Raw genomic sequence first — 22,633 nt, forward strand, 5'->3', positions numbered from 1 at the left:
GGCTGTGGGCTGGAAACACGTTATTTGGGAGAATTAGCAGCATTTCATGGCGCTGTAATTAAGCACAGAGGCTTTAAGACCAGCCGGTGTTCCATACACGTTGTTAAAGGCTTATTAGCATGTAAGCGTTAGCTGTGTGTGTAATGTTTTGTTTGCTGCTAATGTTGTTAGCTAACTAGCATTAGCTGTAGTTCATACTGTGTTAACCAGGCGTTTGTTGGTTAGCCTGCGGGTTACTTAGCAGCTGTGTAGGATTTAAATCGTTTTAAAGACTTAGTTCAAGCTGCTTTTACTAGCTAATTAACTAGCTGGTATAGCCAGTTTGTAGTAATCTGTGTGTATGGCTTGTTGGAGTTGACGGAGCTGGGTGGTGTACTGATGCTTATTAAATCCTTTAGTAATGGGCTTCAGAAGCAACATGCATTCTTCAGTAAGGACCTGGATGTTACTGATGGTGGCAGCACTAATCACCCTGCAGCTAACAGCTGGTAAGTACTAGAGTGTCTGCACATTTCATTCTTACTATAGAAAATACACTGGAATGTAATAACAACTAAATTCAGCTTTAGTGCATAGAAACAAACATGTTAATTACACTTAAAATGCATTTTCAGATGGCCAAATTAGTGAGGTTGAACTGTATAAAAGGGGACAGTGGTAGCCTAGTGGGTAGAGCTTTGGGTTATCAATCGGAAGATTGTCGGTTCAAATCCAGGCTCTGCTTTGCAGCCACTGTTGGGCCCTTGAGCAAGGCCCTTAACCCTGTCTGCTCCAGGAGTGCCGTACAATGGCTGACCTTGCATTCTGACCCCATCTTCCAAACAAGCCGGGGCAGTACTGTACATGTGTACACCCAGGAAGGATGGGGGTCCCTGCTGACTCTGGTTCCTCTCAAGGTTTCTTCCTGTAATTTTAAGGGAGTTTTTCTTTGTCACTGTCGCCCTCGGCTTGCTCAACAGGGTTTTTTGTCTGCTGGTCCTGGAAGTTATATAAAAAAAAGCGCTATATAAATAAATTTTACTTGACTTGACTATATGTATACATGACAAATAAAGTCTTCCTTCTTCTTCTAAAAAATCAAGTGACGAAGACTTGAAGTGGGTTTTACGATACCCACTGTGTTGACGGATGCACTGATCCAGGATTTTCAATGCAACCGATAGACAAATTACATCAGGGCATATGTAACAATATGTAAAAGAGTAGAGGTTAGAGGTAGTGATGGCAAAATGAAGCCTCATGAACCAATGGGGCTTTCCAGTCCAAAGATTCGCCAAAAGGTTCATTACTCGAAGCCTCATGAACTGTTCTCACTAGTGACACCTGCTGTTAAAAGAGAAATATGACAATCTACAGTAATCTGAGCCAGAGTATCTTTGAATGTCTATATAGGAAATCAACCATCTTTGCCACTCTGTATCAATGAATATAAAAGGTTGTTTGCTAGGAAATATTATTAGGTATTAAGTGATGATAAACACTTAAAATAAATACAACAATGATGACACTGACACTGAATGTAAATGTGCTTATTAAACTGGGAGTGCAAGAGTGCTTTATGAATGATGTGTTTATTGAACTTTGAGTGAAGGACAGTAAACTACGACAAAAAAGTATGGAGAAGGGACAAATTCAACTTGTTGATTTTTATTTAAAAACATAAGCTTTTTAACAGTGTTGGGGTTTAGGCGATTCCTTTTTTTGAATACAATCTCCCCAGCCTTAGAGAATACCCTTTCACATGGCACTGAGGAGGCTGGAATGCATAAAAACGTTTGTGCCAACTTATATAAATGTGGATATATATATTTATATATATAAATATATAAATATATAAATATATAGCGGCACGCAAAATGAAACGATGACGTGTCCCACTGAATCCGAGGCCTCGTTTGTCATCAGTCACGTGATTTTTTACGTCACAATACACGCCTCGAACCGGGGCTTCATTTGACACGCCCCTTTTTGCTCGACACAGGCTCCGAAGCCTCGCTTCAAATGTCACATCACTAGTTAGAGGCACCCAGGTGGCACAGCGGGATATTCTGCTAGCACACCAGCGCCGAGTTTCTGAACTCCCCTGTTCGAAACTCCTGCTGGGCGCCATCTGGCGGGCATAATTGGCAGTGCCTGCAGCAGATACTAATTGGCCATCGTATCTGCAGGGTGGGGGCCAGACTATGTGTGGGTGGGATCGTCATACGGTGTGTAAGGACCCTGACTGGAGGAAGAGACGCCTGTGCAGAATGCAGGGGCGAGAAGAGGTGTGTTCAGCGACGTGCTCTCCTCGGATGCAATCGGGTATCCCTCAGCAGCGGAAGACAAATTGAGTGCGCTAAATCGGGAGGAAAATGGGGAGAAAATGCATAAAAAAAAGTAGAGGTTAAATGTGGCATGTGTTGTGTCAAGATTTTGTTCTTGGTGTAGGGGAATTAAAAACCAAACCATACTCACACAGCTGAAAAGGTGCACCGTTTGATTACAAAGTCTAATTGTGTTTAGGTAGTTATGTTTAGGGCATTTAGCACAAACTTCTATCTGAAGCGACGTACAATTGTGACTGAATACAATGCAAGCACTTGAGGCTTAAGGGCCTTGTTCAGGGGCCCAGCAGTGACAGCTTGGCTTTGGTGAGGCTTGAACCCATGGCATTGAGGTACCACTACCCATAAAAATTCAGTGTTAAAATCCATTATTAAGAAAAACTTTATTTTGCTAGTATATAACGTATTCGTGTAAATATTGCATGTATATGATGATCAGAATTGCAACATTTTGTAAAGGTTGGTAGTGTAGCTCTAGAAATCTATCTATACTGACAAATGAACAGTAAAGCAAGAAGTTTACTGTTTTACAGCAGCTAGTGAATGATTCCTATAAGCTGCACCCGTCATTTGTGCGCATTTCTGATGCAACTCTCGTCTTTACCCCTTTTTGGGACTGGCACTATGAATGCACCGATATGAGTCCCTCTAATGGCTACGTTCACATAAAGCCATTCACCTTGTACACCCAGGTTCCTCTGTTACCAGCAGTGAGTCTCTTACCATTGCACCACACTCGCTCACCTACACCTACACATTTTTAAATTGCCCGGTCCTATTGTGAACATGTTATGTTGACTGACGTGATATTGCTTATGTACATGAACATGGAACACAAAGAGATGTTCTGGTCACTTTGTTTACATTTCCAGTCCCATTCTAGGATTGAAATTCGGAGAAAATTAGTTATTACTTGTCCAGTCCAGAGATACTAAATTTGCAGTGACTGTGTTTGACATTGACCTTGAACTTCACAATGTGTAACATCAATTTGTATTACAGAGAATAGGCATCAGGGCAGGTACTGTTGTACAAGGCCTGATCATGCTGCATGTTTTGGTCCGGTCCACTGCAGTTTTTAATCCCTGGAACATGTGTTATGTTAACTGATATGTTAAGAGATCATTTACATGAACATAGAACCCAAACGCTCTTAAAGCCCACTGTGGTGACACATGTGATGTTTCACATTACCTGTGCATGCATTACTTTAAATACAATAAGAATTTCAAACTAATAAGTCTAATGTGGATAGTTATCAAATGCTAAAGTCTGGTGGTGTAAAAGACGTGATATTTGGTCAATCCTCAGATATATACGTACTTACGCTGAGATGCATTTAAGCCTTTTTTGACACAGTTTTCACTGTTAACTGGATAAGTTTGTTGGCAGTTTGAGAAAAGCTCATAATTTTCCCTTTCACAGAGCTCAACATTTCACCACACCTGTTTTTAGAGTATTAGTGTCTTTAGTATAAGAGTGAAATTTTGCTGGCATAAACTGGCATTAGTTGTATAACAAAACCTATACAGCCTAACTGGTAAAACTACTAATATGAAACAGAGAAAAAAGTTTAATTGTCAGTATATATCAGTATATATATACTGTATATACACACACCTGTACTTGTACACCTGTTACAGCTATAAATATTACTGTTGTATGGTCAATGGTTTATAATGCATTGGGAATTCTTTATGGCTACTAGTACAGATTAGCTTTCTGTCTAGAGAAAATAAATTAAATCAATGTTATGCATTAGTCTCTATATTAAGACCTAGGGTACCTGGCACTTTGTACTTCTTATCTTCCTGCGTGTGCCAATGAGATTACATAGCTTCAGTAGCTTTAGAGGTACCAGCACACTTTTTAACCAGTTTTCGCCAGCTACTTAACACAGCATGATGTTTGTTTTCTCCAGATAAGTAGTAAAGAAATGATTATATAAAAATAAATACAATGAATTGTTATTGCAGATGCAATACCAGAAGTGAACGATGTCCCAGATGCTGGTCCTACTCAGGTAATCTGACTGTGTTGTTATTTCTCTTGGGTAGGAAACTGTTGACTCTAAAGTTTTCATCATCAGCTTATTAAGATTAAGATCTTTTATTTGTTAGCTGATTAATTGTATCAGATGTGAACAGGCGATAAAATGGACTGTTTCAGTATCTGTATTAAACCGTTTAGGATCATATAGGATATTTTCAATCGATGTGAGCAGATTGTACATGTACTGTGTTTCCTCAGCTGAAGTTTTCTTATGAATTAGTATTTATTATGTTGTCAGCATAGTCAGAAAGAGGAAGTCTTGTAACATGGAAATTATTTTTGTTTCACTTTTTTTTTTCCCTGAATACAACTCACACCAGTGGATTATGGTTGCATTTTTTTTGCAACCATTTACACTGCTGATATATCTTATGTTGTGCTGGGAATTAGGACTTTGACAGTGATCTAAATGACAGCCCTAGTGCTTCTCAATAAGAACTAAAAAGTACAATTTATAAAAGCATTTTATACATTTAGGATTTTCATGACCAGGACTCTGAAGTTCCTGTGGACTCCACTGTAGTGGAAGGACAATCTGATGCCCCCAAGGAAGCCCCTCTGCCAATAGACAGAGGAGAGGATAGTGAGGATGAAGCAATTGAAAAGGAGGACCTTCCCAGCCAACCCCTTCCAGCAGATGCGAAGCCCAAACAGGGTAAGAATCAATCCTGTCAGATATTGTAGCTAATTTTTTAATTTCTGTAAATACAACCCCAAATCTGAAAAAGTTTGGACAGTATGAAAAATGCAAATAAAATAAAAGTTTTTTACATTTACTTTGACTTTTATTTGATTGCAGACAAGATGAACCTGTGATATTTCATTTTTTATCTGCTCAACTTCATTTCATTTATTAATAAACTTCCATTCCTGCAACACATTCCAAAAAAAGTTGGGATGGGATAAATTTAGGGTTGGTAATGAGGTAAAAACTAAATAATGATGTGATTCCAAACAGGTGATTGTAATCATGGTTTGGTACAAAAGCAGCATCCAGGAAAGTCTGAGTCTGATGAGTAAAGATGATCAGATGATCCAGTTTGTCAACAAATGTGTGATAAAATGATTAAAATGTTTAAAAACAATGAACCTCGAAGAAAGATTAGAAGGGATTTGCATATTTCTCCCTCTACAGTGCAGAATATCATTAAACCATTCAAGAAATCAGAAGGAATTCCAGTGCGTAAAGGCCAAGGGTGCAAGCTTAACCTGAACACCCGCGATCTTTGCCTGCAGTCCTGACCTCTCCCCAATAGAGAACGTGTGGAGAACGACGACCCCGTACTGTTGCACATCTTAAGACGTGTTTGCAGGAAGAATGAGACAAAATAAAAGCTGAAACATTAAATCACTTGGTCTCCTCAGTGCCAAAACGTCTTTCACCAAAATGTGTGGTGAAAAGGAACATTACAAAGTGGTAAATGCTTTACTGTCCCAACTTTTTTTGGAATGTGTTGCAGGTCTGAAATGCAGAAATGGATGTTTATTAATAAATAAAATGAAGCTGACCTGACAAAACATTAACTATCTCAGGTTCATCCTGTCTGCAATCAAATAAAAGTCAAAGTAAATGTAAAAAACACTGTGTTTTTTAATTATTTGCATTTGCCATACTGTCCCAACTTTTTCTGATTTGGGGTTCTAATCGCATTAACGGTGATGTTTTCTAATCTTCATGATCATTGCCATTGTTAGTCAGCTTTATGATTGTTGAGATATTGGTTTATAATGTCTTTACCTGTCTTCACCAGTAATCATGTTCAAACTGTAAAAGCTCTATGCAAACATGAATTAGGTTTTAAAATACCATTCTAGTAATTATTGCATTACTAGAGAATTGTCATCAAGTAAAAATGCAACATGTGTCTAGCTATTGTATTTGTATGCAAATGAAACTCATCCATGCGATTGGTTTCATGTCGGTGTTGGAGGAGTAGCGTGTCTGTCTCTTATTGGTTGCTTCATGTTGTTGCAGTTCCTGTGGTGATAGGTGGCACAGCCTCTGGGGAGCCGTGCCTGTTTCCCTTTCTATTTCTGGGCGAGGAGTACTCGGACTGCACTACTGAGGGAAGAGGGGATGGCAGACTGTGGTGTGCCACCACCTATGACTACGAGCAAGATAAGAAGTGGGGCTTCTGTGAAAGTACGTTTAAATGTTATGTTTACGACTACGTACTGAATTTTGACCACTGAGGAAAATGTGGTGCAGACAGAAGTGTATGTGCTGTTAATACTGTTGCTTAGGGATATAAATAATAATAAATAGAAATAAAGTATTGTTTCTTGTCTCCCTGGCAGCGGAGGAGCAGTCAGAGCAGAGGAGGCAGGCGGAGGAGGCAGAGGCAGAGTACCAAGCCACCCTCAAACTTATCAACAGCACCAGCAGAAAGAGCCATAAAAAAGAGTGAGTGCTCACTGCCCAGATGATTAATGCACTGACTGTCATATCAAGGTTGTCATGGCCTGATGATCCGAGTCTGTTATGAAACTGTAAGCTTGTGCTTATACTAGAATCAAAGACACCTGTGCTCATCAATAAAAGAAAAATGGCCAAAAGCACTACATCAATCCATAGGATATAATGGCACAGCCGGCGCAAAAGCAGTTTTTCCGTACATCGTATGAATGCAGCGTTATAGTCACATGGGAAATGAAATCATCGGGTCTGTCCGAAAACCTTGCTGCCTACTGCCTACCTGGGCAGCTGCCTAAGTAGATAGAATTCTTATAAGACATCAAACGTATAAGGCAGGTTATTCAGACACGCGTCAACAAGTAGCGAGCAATCAAAGTTTGAGCGCTGACGTGCAGCGTAAAATCAAAGAGGAAAAATAAATGAATCTGAGTGGATTTGGCAACACGACCAGCAGGGATTGTTTTGTTCTGTAGCGAGTTGGAGGTTAATAAATATTTTTTGTAATGCAGTGTTGGTATTATGGTTTGGCATGGACGATAAATTCACAAATATTGTTAAGCTTGTGTGTGTGCTGATGTGTTCTGATAGAAACTAGTATATTATTCACCACACTCATTGCCAGTCGTAACCGACTGATCTAGATATTGAACATGCTAGATATCTCTCTCGCTCGGATCGAGTTGTTGAGTAGGTCGCACGTAGCGATTGAGAGCCGAGTTTAGATTGCCGAGTTGTCCCCGAGCCGCCACATCTAGCGGCGACCAGTCGGCGAGCAAAAATCTGGGCAAAAATCGTGTAGTGTGAACTAGGCATAAGCTAACACAGTTAGACTATTTGGCGGAAAAAGTTGTGCCGCACAGAATGCTGGGGTTGCCTTCTTCGCTAAGGAGACATCGGATGCTCCCTCATTATTCAGTCAGTTTATAGCTTTGAAATAAGGCACCTTATTAGGACCATTTTAAGGCATCTAAGAATTCGGACAGCCTTCTTCTCGGGAGCGCGTTTAAGATGACGTAAAATGCGTCTACGTAGAGAGATCACTAGGATCTTAATTTTCATTAAATTTTATTTTGATTATAACGTCTTTTTTTTACTGTGCATAGTTCAATATTTCTATACTGTTCTGAAAGTGGGTCTACTCTCTGTATTTTACTTAAAAATTTGTTTTTTTTGCTTTATTTTTAAAAGGCTTAAAGCTTAAACTGGACTTAACATTTTTCTTTTCTTCCAGGTTTTATGAAAAACTGTTGAAAGTGGCAGGCATGGGTCATGCCAAGGCCATGGAGAAGGTGGCATATGCCAAGCTCTTTGGAGACTACCTGCCTCAGGACATTCCACAAGCCAAGGAGCTTTTTGAGAAGCTGGCTCTTGATGGCTCACCCAAATCGCAAACGGTAATAAACATCTCTAAAATTATTGTCATCTAGAAATCTAAGCTTTGCTAATATGTGTAGCAGATGTCATGCATACTATATAAACATAGATCTCTGGAAGTATGTGTTTTAGGTAAAATTAACATTTCAGTTTTATTCCCTAAACTACTGACCAAACATCTCCCAAATTCCAAATAAAAATACTGTCATTATCACTAGTCCTTCACAGTGCTTTTGGGTGACTTTATGCCACTCCTGGCACAAACATTCAAGCAGCTTGGTATTGTTTAATGGCTTGTGACCATCTTCCTCTTAATCACATTGTAGAGGTTTTCAGAGGGGATCAGGTCTGGTGAATGAGCTGATTTTGAGAGGATCTTGATCTGGTGGTCCTTTATTCACACCTGGCTATGTGGCATAGAGTATTATACTGCTTAGAGTTGCGGGACATTGTTAGAGCAGAAGGAAGCTAGATTTCTTTCAGGTTAGCCTTGTAGCTAGCTTGTGCCTTGATGCTTGCATCCTTTTCAAAGATGCATTTGATTCCAGCCTTGCTGAAGCACCCCTAGATCATAATGACCCCCCACCAAATTTCACAGTGAGTGCGAGGTCTTTTTGTAAGCCTTTCCAGGTTTTCCGTATGACCAATACATGACCAGAAAAATTGGACTCATCTGAGATGACCAAACTCCAGTCCTTTATGGTTGAATGGAGAACATTCTTTTATTATTATTATTATTTTTTATTTTATTTATATTTTCCCCTCTTTTTTCCCCAATTTTTATCCCTCAGTCTAACCGTGTCCAATCACCCTGATTGTGTCCTCTATACTCATTCGACCCTTCACCACTGACTGAGGACGCCTCTCAACTGACATACGCCACGTACAGTCAGTACAGACTGCATTTTTCACCCGCACGAGTCGAGTTCATACACTTGACAGGCACTGTGTACGGAGGGTCACACCCCCATCGGCATTATTCCTCAGCCCTGTGCAGGCGCCATCAGTCAGCCAGCAGGGGCCGCAGTCGCACCAGTTATGAGGACCTATGATCCGACTTTCTTACCCTCTAACCCTGAACAACAGCCAATCGTTGTTCATGCAGCCGCCCAGCCTATTTGGAAAGGCAGAGCTGAGATTCGATACGATGTATTCAAAACCCCAACTCTGATGAGCTAGTGTACTTTTACCGCTGCGCCACCTGAGTGGCCAATGGAGAACATTCTTTTGCAAAACTCAGCCTGACTTTTCTTTGCTTTTTGTTTTCCTGACTTTCAGCTTTGCATGAGTTCAACCCTCTCCCCAGGAGTCCGTTTTGAACTGTCCAGTGCATGCACTTTACCCAAGCCGCATTTAGTCATAGTTTTTGTAGGTCACCTGTGTCATCCTGTGGTTGGTGAGTGATATTTGCATGAGTTGTCTGTGGTCAGTGAGGAGATGTTTTCACTCTCTGTCTCCTGCAGCTTTGTTGCACCCAATGTCTGCTGCTTCACCTTGTTCTTTTAAAGTATTGAGGATGGAAGCGACCTGACATGCACTGTATTGCTCTGCCGGTAAAGCTATAATTGAACACAACAGAACTCTTCTAGAACTTTCTTTCACTTTTTTGGCATGATCAATAGTCATTTTTGATTCTGTATATAGAATAGGGCAGATGTGTCTTTGTAAGGTCACATGAATCAAGACACAAACAAGGCTGTCCCGGAGGAAAACCTGCTTCCACAAGTCTCCATGCTACACTAGTCAATCAAGGTGTGGGTGGAGGACCATCCAGTCACCCTAATTTCCAGACCTGAACCTTACTAAATATGTGGAATGGGATCAAGATAAAGCTGGACCATCAAACAATACCAGTGAGGAGTGGCATAAAGTCACCCAACAGCAATGTGAAGAGCATGCCAAGACTCATAAAAGCTTGAAAATCAGGGTTATTGCAGCAAATACTGATTTCTGAAAGTTGAAACATTAATGTCGTGTTCTTTAAAAATGACTATGAACTTGATTTCTTTGCACTATTCAAAGTCTGCATCTTTTATTTTGACTAGTTGTCAGTTTCTGCAAATGAACGCTCTAAATCACATTTTTACTTGAGCTTTAGGAAACATTTTGTCTGTATTGTATAGAATAAAAGCAAAATGTTTCATTTACTCAAACAAAACTGTAAAAGTACATATACTAAAGTACCTCTTGTTTTCCACCAGGCACTTGGCTTCCTCTATGCAACTGGGTTAGGTGTGAACTCAAGTCAAGCAAAGGTAATATGTTGTAATGGTAATATGTATTCAGGCTTATTTTTACCATTAAAGATCAAAATTTATTTCTCACTTTTATCTGACACGTTCTCTCTTTTAATCCAGGCGTTGGTGTATTACACATTTGGAGCACTAGGGGGTAACATGGTGGCACACATGATTTTGGTAAGAATTGTTTTTTTTTTTTAATCATTTTTGTTCTCCCAAATCTTAATACATTATGTGGATATTTTTTGTTTATTATAATTTGTTGTTTTTTTTATTATAGAGTGCTTGCATGTGCTAGTATATGATCGGTGCTTAAGTCCGAAAGAGTAACTTATCAGCTTTACTTGATGTAAATATACTTTAGTAGATTCAGTTCCTGGAATAAGAAGGTACATCCATCTTCAATTCCAGGTCCTAAACTGCAACTGTGTGGTCCCTCACCAACCTCTATAAACAAACAAATCATATATACACAGTTCCACAAAGTTGAATCAGTTCATCTGGACACAAGTTTGTTGTACTGGAGTCTGACTGAAGAAGTCATTCGGATTGAGTGACGAAACGTATCTCTACAACAAACTTGTGTCTAGATGAACTGATTCAACTTTGTGGATTTGTGTACCTGGATTATTGAGCATGCATCAACAGACATATATACACAGGTAGCCTGCAGGTCAACAGTAGTGGAGGTCGTATTTGAATTAAATTAATGTATTAAAATGAAGGAGCCTGTTAAATATCACTGACAAGTAGCTTCCCTGTCTTCTTTATTTGAGAATTGTGTTCCACAGCACCACTATGTGCTTTATAATCGAGCATAAACAATTTGTTTGGGTTACAGTTAAGCATATGGTGGTCCACAATAAATCCTGTTGTATCCTAATTTTATTAAAATAATAATTACAAATAAACTGAAGCAAGGAATTCCTTTCAACTCATAAATATACACCTTAAAAAACGAACTGTTCACAACCTTAGTATCATCATGGTGAGGCTAATCTAAATCATTTTATTTTTATGTTCCTGTATTTTCAAGACTGAATTGCATTCATCAGACCGTGTTTAACGCATGGTGTTGTGTCTGTGTGCAGGGTTACAGATACTGGGGAGGTGTTGGAGTTCCACAGAGCTGCGAGTCTGCCCTCACTCACTACCGACTGGTGGCCAATCATGGTAAGAAGCACAGAACCAGACCTAGATTTTCTTTATGCTTCTAGATTGTGCTTGTTATGAATCATATTGCTGACTGTGCTAGTGGCCAGTGACGTGTCTCTGACGGGGGGCAGCGCAGTGCAGAGGATCAGGCTGCTGGATGAGGTGGAGAACCCTGGTTCCCAAAGTGGCATGCTTGAGGAGGATCTGATCCAGTACTACCAGTTTCTGGCTGAAAAGGGTGATGTGCAGGCACAGGTACTGATCGTGTCTTGACACCTGGTTGTGTGTGCTTGGTTTTGATAGTGTGATGTTTCCTGTTCTGTGTGAATATTTGAAGTAACAGTGAATTGAAATGGAAGCAGTATCGTGAAATGTGTTTAAAATAAAATTACTAGGCACCCAGGAGGTGCAGTGGGATATTCCGCTAGCACACCAGAACTGGGATTCTGAAATCCCCGAGGTTTGAACCTCAGCTCTGCTATCAGTCGGCTGGGCGCCCCCTAAGCGGGCATAATTGGCAATGCTTGAATCAGATAAAAGTTGCCCATTGAAGTCTGCCAGTTGGGAATAGATCAGGACTGAATGAGGGTAGGACCCTGTTTAGTAGCCTGAGGCTTCCGTACAGGAAGCGGAGGAGCACGGAGATCAGGGCGTGGCTCGAATTCACAGAAAGTGTGTAATTAAGTGTGTATAAAAAGGGGTCTGTGGACTGTGCATGTGTCAGAGGGGGCGTGAGGCAGGCAAAAATAACCTCATCGGACAGGACCGGAGTCTCCAGCAGCGGAAGACTAGTTTACTACGCTAAAAAGGGGGGAAATGCATAAATAAATAAATATATGTATATATTTTCAAAAATGCATGTTATGTTATAAACGTCTTCTTTTTATGATCAATTTCTTCCCCCCCAAGGTGGGTTTGGGCCAACTGCACTTACACGGAGGCAGAGGAGTAGAGCAAAATCATGAGGTAACCCTTTTTAAAACGATGTTAAAAATGCTTACATTTGTTGGTCCTGTTGGGAAAATCACATTCATGTCAATCTTTTGCCATTGTTCTGTTCTGTTTTAGCGAGCCTACGAATACTTTAACCAAGCTGCTAATGCAGGCAACACTCATGCCATGGCCTTCCTGGGAAAGGTATGTAAACCTTTGTGAATTTGGTTCATTTTGATGCGTAGCTTTATCATGTAGAAATACCAGTACACGTCATTGTGTGTGTGTGTGTGTGTTTTTTAGATGTACTCTGAGGGAAGCGAGTATTTGCCCCAGAATAATGAGACAGCCCTGCATTATTTCAAAAAGGCTTCCGAACAGGTGAGTACATATGTATATAGATCTATGGTAGGTGTGTGATCTTTTCTAATTACTCAAATGAATTACAATATACACCCTTTGGTATTATTAATTATAGGGCAACCCGGTTGGTCAGAGTGGGCTTGGCATGGCTTACCTCTATGGTAGAGGTGTTCCTGTGGTGAGTAACTCTTATCATCAAAAGACTCTAGTTCTAATCCTTTCAAGCAATATTTAAACTGTCAGACATACGTAATGATTAAGGTTCAGTCACAAACTAGGGCTGAGCTTAATGTTGGACCTCTAGGACTCATTTATTTTTAACCAGACTACTGAATAGTTTCATTTCTGCAGGGTACCTTGTTTTAAATATTTAATTTCTCTATCTGTTACTTAGCTTATACATCTGACAAAAAAGTGCTAAGAACATGGAAGGATATGCATTTGTCTTTGTGGGTATTGTAATTCTGAAATGCACTGACATTGGCTTTTTGCATAAAAATCCTTTTTGGATTTCCCCGCTGTATCTCTTAATGTAGTCATTTCCAGTTCTGGATTGTGAATACAGTGCTGCTTGCACAAACCTTGATCTGAAAGCTAGATCACTAGCTCTCTCTCTAACCTAGACTACTATTTCCTCGTCTGCTCTCGTTAGGGGTCGCCGGCAGACCGTGATCCGTATTATTGATTTGGCACGGTTTTTACGCTGAATGCCCTTCCTGACACAACCCTCCCTATTTATCCGGGCTTGGGACCGGCACTACAGTGCACTGGTTTATGCATCCTAGCGGCCAGGTATCTATAGAACAAGTCAGTGTCTCCAATTAGCCTGGCTGCATGTTTTTGGACTGTGGGAGGAAACCCACGCAGACACGGGGAGAACATGCAAACTCCGCACAGAAAGGACCCGGACCGCCCCACCTGGGGATCGAACCCAGGACCTTCTTGCTGTGGGGCAACAGTGCTACCCACCACTGTGCCGTCCAGCTCTCTAACCTAGACAATCTTGGCTATTCAGGGTTTCGGACGTTTTTTTTTTTTTTTATTTGACAAATTTGGTCTAAAGCCCCATTTTATCATATTGGGCTCAATTAATTTATGCATTTAAATGAACTTGGAAGACAAAGATGATAGAACTACACACAAAATACAGTTTTTAAATAAAAAAGCTAAAAGTTATGCATCAGTCTGTGTGAAAAAGTAATTTTCCACTTAGTTATTTATTTAACCAGTTTAAAATGTAATTAATAATGACATTAGATTTTTAGGTTTTAAGATTTCAGTGAATCATGTAGAGCCATTTGCTTCAAACAAAAGGATCATTAGCTATACTATCAATGACTATATCAATGACGTGTTTTTACAGAACTATGAGCTGGCTCTCAAGTACTTCCAGAAAGCCGCAGAACAAGGCTGGGTTGATGGACAGTTACAGCTAGGAACCATGTACTACAGTAAGTGTACAGGTTTAAATTGATAAAAGCTAAAACTTTTGTGAACATGTTACACACACACACACACACTCAATAGGTGTATAACCCTGTTTAAAAGTATATGCATGGTAATGATAGCGAACACTTTTGTGTTTTTATAGATGGCATCGGAGTAAAACGTGACTATAAGCAAGCTTTAAAGTTCTTTAATCTGGCCTCTCAGGCAGGTCACATTTTGGCCTTCTATAATCTAGCACAGATGCATGCTACAGGCACCGGAGTCATGCGCTCCTGCCACACTGCTGTAGAGGTGAGGACTTAACCAAAGCTTTTAGCATGCTCTCATTGTTTCCATCATGTTTCATTGCTTATTGTTTCTATGTCTGTGTGTGCAGCTTTTTAAAAACGTGTGTGAGCGAGGTCGCTGGTCGGAACGGCTGATGAGCGCCTATGGTAGCTTTAAGGATGGAGACATGGACTCGGCTCTGATTCAGTATCTGTTGCTGGCTGAACAAGGATATGAGGTCGCCCAGAGCAATGTGGCTTTTATCCTCGACCAGAGTAAGTCTGTGATGCCAGCAGAGGGCACCAAAGCTTCAACCTGATACGTTTGTCCAACTTGTCCATTTTGAGCCCTATACTATAGCTACCACTACCCCTGAGGTCCTGGGTTTGAATCTCTGATCGGGTGTCTACACAGACATCATTGTCTATGTATGAAGAAAGTAGGGCAAGCCATAGCCTAGTGGTTAAGGTACTGGACTAGTAATCAGTAGGTCACTGATTCAAGCCCCACCACTGCAAGGTTGCTGCCTTTGGGCCCTTAACCCTCAATTGCTCAGACTGTCTACTGTGTCTGTAATGTAAGTTGCTTTGGATAAAGGTGTCTGCTAAATGCTGAAAAAAGTGGGGTGAACAATTTAGCCATTAGGAGGCGCATTTGTCAGTGTGGTTTCAGTGCTGTTGCCAAGCCTGAATAAAATTAGGAGGGTTGGGTCAGGAAGGGCGTCTGGTGTTAAAAACTGTGCCAGCTTATGTATGTGGACCAGAATGATTGTGTATCAGAAGATTGAAGACATTAAATTGGTATGGCTGTTGTTCAGTAAACTGGCACACTGAGTATTACTTATGTGTTGTTTTTTTTATTACAGAGCAGTCCCGGCTCTTTAGTGAAAATGAAACCTACCCTCGAGCTCTCCTCCACTGGACCAGAGCAGCTGCCCAAGGTTAGAAACGTTTCCTTCACGCTAATTCACTCACACCAAAGTAAACAGCAGTTTTAAGTTGCATTAGCTTGCTCCTGGGATAAAGGCAGTCCTGCTTATAATGCAATAGCACCCTGTCTGTTTTATTTTTAGTCAAGTGGCATGAAAAAAACAGTATAAGAAGGAAATCAACAGTCAAATGTCATTAAAGCTTAATAAATGTAATTTAAGACTTTACAGTAGTGTCATAGTGGAAGCCTTAGGCTCACGTGATCCAGTCTGAAGTGGGGAGGGGGGTGTTACACCGTGGAAATATTTCTGATATGAGTGATAGCCGAAATAAGTGCTGCCAGAACTTTGTCAGAGAAAAACAAAGCTGTAGTTAGTGATACAATACAATAAAACAAACATAAGACAGCAGTGTATATAATAGCATATTAATTTCCCCAGAAACTGAAAATGTCACAAATTGTCGTCAATCAGATCCTCAAAGTGCAGCTCTAGGGTAGGTGTAGCTTATAAAATAATTAATATATGTTCATGAAGGTGTACAAAATAAGTTCTTGGAGCATATCTATATGTTACTTATAAATAATTAACTATAATATCTGTAATATTAAACTCTATTGCAGAGCCCTGCAACTAGTTTCTCTTAAAGAGTTTTTTTTTTTTATTTTTTTATTTTTTTTTTTATCCTTTTTCATTTTTGGCTTTTCTAAGTAGTAATCCCCTGTCTTTGTAAAACTCACGTTTAATGTTTTTGCTCCCAAGGTCCCAATGCTTTGCTTTGACTTCCACTCTGTGTTTGACATCATGCTAAGTGTTTGGTTCATTTTTAATGATGCAGGTTTTAATGCAGGTTACACGGTGGCCAGAATTAAGCTGGGAGATTATCATTTCTATGGCTACGGCACTGATGTGGACTATGAGACTGCAGTGATCCACTACCGATTGGCCTCAGAGCAGCAGCACAGTGCCCAGGCCATGTTCAACTTGGGTTACATGCATGAAAAAGGCCTTGGCATTAAACAGGTACATGCAAACACACTCCTGCTAGAATTTCTGTTTTTCCCCCAAACACATTATACTGATGATAGTAAAACCCTAAAATGGTTTCAATATACACTAAATGTATAATATACGTTATAGAGTAAACTTGAGATTTATCCACTAAGATCTTTCCAAAATGTTATAAGTAATCAGGTTTAGAAGCACTTTGTAGTTCTACAATTACTGACTGTAGTCCATCTGTTTCTCTGCGTGCTTTGTTAGCCCTCTTTCACCCTGTTCTTCAATGGTCAGGACCCCCACAGGACCCCGACAGAGCAGTTATTATTTAGGTGGTGGATCATTCTCAGCACTGCAGTGACACTGACATGGTGGTGGTGTGTTAGTGTGTGTTGTGCTGGTATGAGTGGATCAGACACAGCAGCGCTGATGGAGTTTTTAAACACCTCACTGTCACTGCTGGACTGAGAATAGTCCACCAACCAAAAATATCCAGCCAACAGCGTCCTGTGACCACTGATGAAGGTCTAGAAGATGACCGACTCAAACAGCAGCAATAGATGAGCGATCGTCTCTGACTTTACATCTACAAGGTGGACCAACTAGGTAGTAGTGTTTAATAGAGTGGACAGTGAGTGGATACTGTATTTAAAAACTCCAGCAGCGCTGCTGTGTCTGATCCACTAATACCAGCACAACACACAAGCACCATGTCAGTGTCACTGCAGTGCTGAGAATGATCCACCACCTAAATAATACCTGCTCTGTAGTCGTCCTGTGGGGGTCCTGACCATTGAAGAACAGGGTGAAAGCAGGCTAAAAATGTATGTGACTACAGATGGACTACAGTCAGTAATTGTAGAACTACAAAGTGCTTCTATATGGTAAGTGGAGCTGATAAAATGGACAGTGAGTGTAGAAACAAGGAGGTGGTTTTAATGTTATGGCTGATCAGTGTATATGTAGTGTACTTGTGTACTTACTGCTGCCTGTTTCTTCTTGCAGGACATCCACCTGGCTAAGCGTTTCTATGACATGGCTGCAGAGGCCAGTCCCGATGCCCAGGTCCCCGTGTTCCTCGCCCTGTGTAAGCTGGGGCTCATCTACACCTTGCAGTACCTGCAGGACTTTAATGTAAGAGGCACAAACGTTCAGCCTTTGATTTAGAAGCTGTGGCAGGTTTACATTTTGCTTCTCAGGTTTTTAAATGAAACTGTCTAAACCCTCTTTTAGACTGAGATTGGGTTTTAACATGCTTTTAATATTCTACATCCAACATTGGGTGATCCAGTCCATTAAGCTGGGATATCTGGGTTCGTACCTCATCTGTGCCCTTGCCTGAGGACTTTTTTAGCTCTTGAGTTTGAATCTCAGCAGTGCTACCAACCTGACAGGTCATCCAACAGATACAGTGGGCCATTTCTGGTCACTTGCATTTATACTTACCTTTGTGGCATTATCAGTAGCTCGGTATTGTCGCTGTACATCATCAGATCTTATTGTTTGCTTGTTTTCATCTTACATGGGGGTTAGGGGCGGCACGGTGGCTAACTGGGTCGCACTGTCGCCTCACAGCAAGAAGGTCCTGGGTTCGATCCCCAGGTGGGACAGTCAAGGTCCTTTCTGTGTGGAGTTTGCATGTTCTCCCCGTGTCTCCGGGTGCTTCAGTTTTCTTCCACAGTCCAAAGACTTGCAAGTTAGGTGAATTGGAGACACTAAATTGTCCATGACTGTGTTTGATATAACCTTGTGTGACCTGATGGACCTTGTGTAATGAGTAACTACCGTTCCTGTCATGAATGTAACCAAAGTGTAAAACATGACGTTAAAATCCTAATAAACAAACAAACATGGGGGTTAGAGATGAGATGAGATGAAACGTGACCACTTACAAAGCAATGAAGAGCTTTGAAATTCCACATCACAATTAGTAATATACTGTACATACTAATGTGAAAGTTTGGACACCCCTAGTTTTGATTATTTTTATCTTTTACAGGCAACATCTAATGATTTTACTCTGCAAATTTTTATGCACGGTTTCTTCATGTTTACCTCGATGAAAAATGAGACAATGTTAAATGTTAATATACAGTGTATCACAAAAGTGAGTACACCCCTCACATTTCTGCAAATATTTCATTATATCTTTTCATGGGACAACACTATAGACATGAAACTTGGATATAACTTAGAGTAGTCAGTGTACAACTTGTATAGCAGTGTAGATTTACTGTCTTCTGAAAATAACTCAACACACAGCCATTAATGTCTAAATGGCTGGCAACATAAGTGAGTACACCCCACAGTGAACATGTCCAAATTGTGCCCAAAGTGTCAATATTTTGTGTGACCACCATTATTATCCAGCACTGCCTTAACCCTCCTGGGCATGGAGTTCACCAGAGCTGCACAGGTTGCTACTGGAATCCTCTTCCACTCCTCCATGATGACATCACGGAGCTGGTGGATGTTAGACACCTTGAACTCCTCCACCTTCCACTTGAGGATGCACCACAGGTGCTCAATTGGGTTTAGTCCATCACCTTTACCTTCAGCTTCCTCAGCAAGGCGGTTGTCATCTTGGAGGTTGTGTTTGGGGTCGTTATCCTGTTGGAAAACTGCCATGAGGCCCAGTTTTCGAAGGGAGGGGATCATGCTCTGTTTCAGAATGTCACAGTACATGTTGGAATTCATGTTTCCCTCAATGAACTGCAGCTCCCCAGTGCCGGCAACACTCATGCAGCCCAAGACCATGATGCTACCACCACCATGCTTGACTGTAGGCAAGATACAGTTGTCTTGGTACTTCTCACCAGGGCGCCGCCACACATGCTGGACACCATCTGAGCCAAACAAGTTTATCTTGGTCTCGTCAGACCACAGGGCATTCCAGTAATCCATGTTCTTGGACTGCTTGTCTTCAGCAAACTGTTTGCGGGCTTTCTTGTGCGTCAGCTTCCTTCTGGGATGACGACCATGCAGACCGAGTTGATGCAGTGTGCGGCGTATGGTCTGAGCACTGACAGGCTGACCTCCCACGTCTTCAACCTCTGCAGCAATGCTGGCAGCACTCATGTGTCTATTTTTTAAAGCCAACCTCTGGATATGACGCCGAACACGTGGACTGAACTTCTTTGGTCGACCCTGGCGAAGCCTGTTCCGAGTGGAACCTGTCCTGGAAAACCGCTGTATGACCTTGGCCACCATGCTGTAGCTCAGTTTCAGGGTGTTAGCAATCTTCTTATAGCCCAGGCCATCTTTGTGGAGAGCAACAATTCTATTTCTCACATCCTCAGAGAGTTCTTTGCCATGAGGTGCCATGTTGAATATCCAGTGGCCAGTATGAGAGAATTGTACCCAAAACACCAAATTTAACAGCCCTGCTCCCCATTTACACCTGGGACCTTGACACATGACACCAGGGAGGGACAACGACACATTTGGGCACAATTTGGACATGTTCACTGTGGGGTGTACTCACTTATGTTGCCAGCCATTTAGACATTAATGGCTGTGTGTTGAGTTATTTTCAGAAGACAGTAAATCTACACTGCTATACAAGCTGTACACTGACTACTCTAAGTTATATCCAAGTTTCATGTCTATAGTGTTGTCCCATGAAAAGATATAATGAAATATTTGCAGAAATGTGAGGGGTGTACTCACTTTTGTGATACACTGTATGTTAAATTTAACAAATGAACTGTGCTATTTTTAGATTCTGTTACTCTTAATGGAAGTAGAAATAGTAATCTAAGATGTTATTAAAATATATACAAATTTATTGCTTTTTAATGCCTTACAATTAGATTTCAGACTACTTCATTAATAAAGAAAGCATTATTATAGAAACAGTGCATCAGATAAATTTGTACAGTACCACTAGTTCCATCTAACACTCTGTACTCTTCTTCCCAGCTGAAGGAGCTTCTTTCTCAGGTGGATCTGGACCAGTTGTTGGGTCCTGAGTGGGATCTTTACCTCATGACTGTCATTGCTCTTCTCCTGGGGACTGTTATCGCTTACAGGCAGAGACAGCACCAAGCTGTACCAAGAGCTCCACCAGCACCCCCAAGACCAGCAGCACAGCCGGATCAGGCGGCTCCCGAACCCAACCAAGAGTAATCAGGACCTAAAGCTGGGTTGCAGTTAATTAAGAGACATTCTGACCTGACGATGGGTGGGCGGGGTCTGATTTTGCTCTCCAGTACTGCTGTGACAGCTTGATCTTCACCTCTTGCCAGTATTAGCAAAGGAATCTGACTGCTTTCATAAAGCTCTCCTGTTGGTGTTAGCTGAGGTTGACTGAAGGACAATGAGAGTTGAATAGAGAGCGAAGGACTGATCTTTAACGCGTGTGGCTCAGGGTATCACATACTGACGCTTCATTTATTAGTGCAAAAATGCGCGTTCTGAGGGTTCTGAGTAAATCACAGTACTTTCGCTTTAATTAGCCACTGTGCTGGAAGCCATTGACCCGATTCTGCTGCCACGTTCTCTCTGGTCAAGCTTTTATGGTTCCAATAAGAAGAATTCGATTCACAGATTTCTTTTTCCAGTCCCACAATTTTATTGAGTAGTAATTAAAACACACTGGAACTCGATGTTGATTAAAAAAAAAAATCTATTAGCATGCTTTTCTTTTGCGTGTTTTCTTATTCAACATGGACTGTCAGCAGCATGTTGGCTTCGCTAACACACTTAAGACACTCTAATTTATATGGGTAAATTTATTATATTTAATTATTTTGCCATGAAAGTAGTGTATTTGCTGATTTCTGGAAGGCTGTAGTCGAATAAATACCGCAAACTCTTTAATTAGTTATCTTTTAATATTCTAGAGCATTAGCAAGAGGACTTTGATGGTTGCAAATGCTCATCTGAATTATTTATTGCTTACCACCTTCTACACTTCATTTTTAATTGTCTAATGGAAAGACCTTGTATCTTTTAGCTCAGATAGTTTGACGCAGATAAAAAGATGTTTTACTGCAGTGTATCCCAACAAACCTCTAAAAATGTTTTTGCTTTTTACTTTTTTTGCAGTTTTGCTTCTTCTGGCTCCCAAATCAAAAATGGAATGTTTTAACCTGTAAACATTCTATACAGAGGGTTGTAATTCTCACTAATAAAGTAAATGTGTGTCTCACATTCACATTTGCAGCATTTAGCAGACGCTTTTATCCAAAGCGACTTACAATTATGACTGAATACAGTTTTAGCAATTATGGGTTAAGGACCATGCTCAGGGGCTGGGCATTAATCAGTACTGAAATATTTGGTGTATTAACTTGTGAAGATGTAAAATTAAATGCTGAAAGGTGCCAGAGTACGATACTGCCTTCAAAAGATCTTTTCATAACACAGTAAAGATGGAGAGAATTGCTACTATTGCAGAACAAGACAAAACAAAACTAAAGCTCAAAACATCACATTTGTAATGTGATATGAAACTAATAAAATATTCAAAGGTGTAATAATTTATATGTTTATATTTTTTATTCAGTGATAATTTCAGGTCAGACTACTGAGCTAGAATAGACGTTCTGTTATGCAATATAATTGACCAAATCATTCAAACAATTTTGACCACTTGCCAAAATTTGTTAAACCAAATGTGTTTGGTGTTGGTCTTCTGGCACAGAATTTTGGTACAGTCCTCTTATGTATGGTTAAGGTTAGTTTTACACTTGTTTGGCCAATCTAATACCAATCAATTTGAGTTTTGGTTATTGTCCACCTTGAACAGCAATCTGTTTTGGTGTTTTTTTAAAGATGAAATAATTTTTAAGTATTTTTCTTCTATATTATTCCATTTCAACTTAGCAGCTGTAAAATGGTCCAAGTTCCTGTGGAAAAGATCTTGCTTACATTTTAAGCCAATATTTGTTTGATTTTGCCCAGTGTGTTAAGTAAATAAAACCTCATGTTACCAATACAAGAAGCCATACTTCTATTACTGACATTACAATATGATCTTGCAGATACTTTGAGTGGTACAAAATGAAAAAGAAAAAAACATAGATTGATGAGAAGTTTGTTTCTTTTATGGACCTGCATAGACAGTACAGAATATCAAGAGTTTTTGTCAAAGCTTACAAACGGCATTAAAGTTTTACTGAGGATG

At 40.4% G+C, this 22,633-nt stretch overlaps 1 protein-coding gene across 4 annotated transcripts; it reads left to right on the plus strand.

Annotated features, from left to right (window-relative positions):
- The first annotated feature begins 57 nt into the window (after positions 1 to 57).
- On the plus strand, positions 58 to 21,324 carry sel1l (SEL1L adaptor subunit of SYVN1 ubiquitin ligase). Of its 4 annotated transcripts, XM_063002348.1 has the most exons (22): positions 58 to 121; positions 399 to 488; positions 4,304 to 4,350; positions 4,857 to 5,034; positions 6,355 to 6,522; positions 6,678 to 6,783; positions 8,027 to 8,189; positions 10,371 to 10,424; positions 10,527 to 10,586; positions 11,501 to 11,582; positions 11,665 to 11,819; positions 12,474 to 12,530; positions 12,633 to 12,701; positions 12,801 to 12,878; positions 12,976 to 13,038; positions 14,224 to 14,311; positions 14,452 to 14,600; positions 14,686 to 14,851; positions 15,442 to 15,516; positions 16,343 to 16,527; positions 17,509 to 17,637; positions 20,425 to 21,324. In XM_063002348.1, the coding sequence occupies exons 2-22, from the start codon at positions 401 to 403 to the stop codon at positions 20,629 to 20,631; spliced, it is 2,367 nt and encodes a 788-aa protein (XP_062858418.1). In that variant the 5' UTR covers positions 58 to 121; positions 399 to 400; the 3' UTR covers positions 20,632 to 21,324. The 4 variants fall into 4 exon arrangements, with proteins under 4 accessions (XP_062858418.1, XP_062858417.1, XP_062858419.1 ...); XM_063002347.1 differs by lacking the exon at positions 58 to 121 and having other exon boundaries at positions 141 to 488; XM_063002349.1 differs by lacking the exon at positions 58 to 121 and having other exon boundaries at positions 141 to 488; positions 16,355 to 16,527.
- Positions 21,325 to 22,633: the final 1,309 nt, after the last annotated feature.

This window comes from Trichomycterus rosablanca, chromosome 9, assembly GCF_030014385.1.
Source record: "Trichomycterus rosablanca isolate fTriRos1 chromosome 9, fTriRos1.hap1, whole genome shotgun sequence".
In the NCBI taxonomy this organism is placed as follows: domain Eukaryota; kingdom Metazoa; phylum Chordata; class Actinopteri; order Siluriformes; family Trichomycteridae; genus Trichomycterus; species Trichomycterus rosablanca.

Excerpts from the sequence above, each read along its gene's own strand:
- sel1l (XM_063002348.1), top strand. The coding sequence starts at position 401 with ATGGGCTTCAGAAGCAACATGCATTCTTCAGTAAGGACCTGGATGTTA. Across the intron at positions 10,425-10,526 it reads TGAACTCAAGTCAAGCAAAG|GCGTTGGTGTATTACACATT; the intron begins GTAATATGTTGT and ends CTTTTAATCCAG. Across the intron at positions 14,312-14,451 it reads GCTAGGAACCATGTACTACA|ATGGCATCGGAGTAAAACGT; the intron begins GTAAGTGTACAG and ends GTGTTTTTATAG.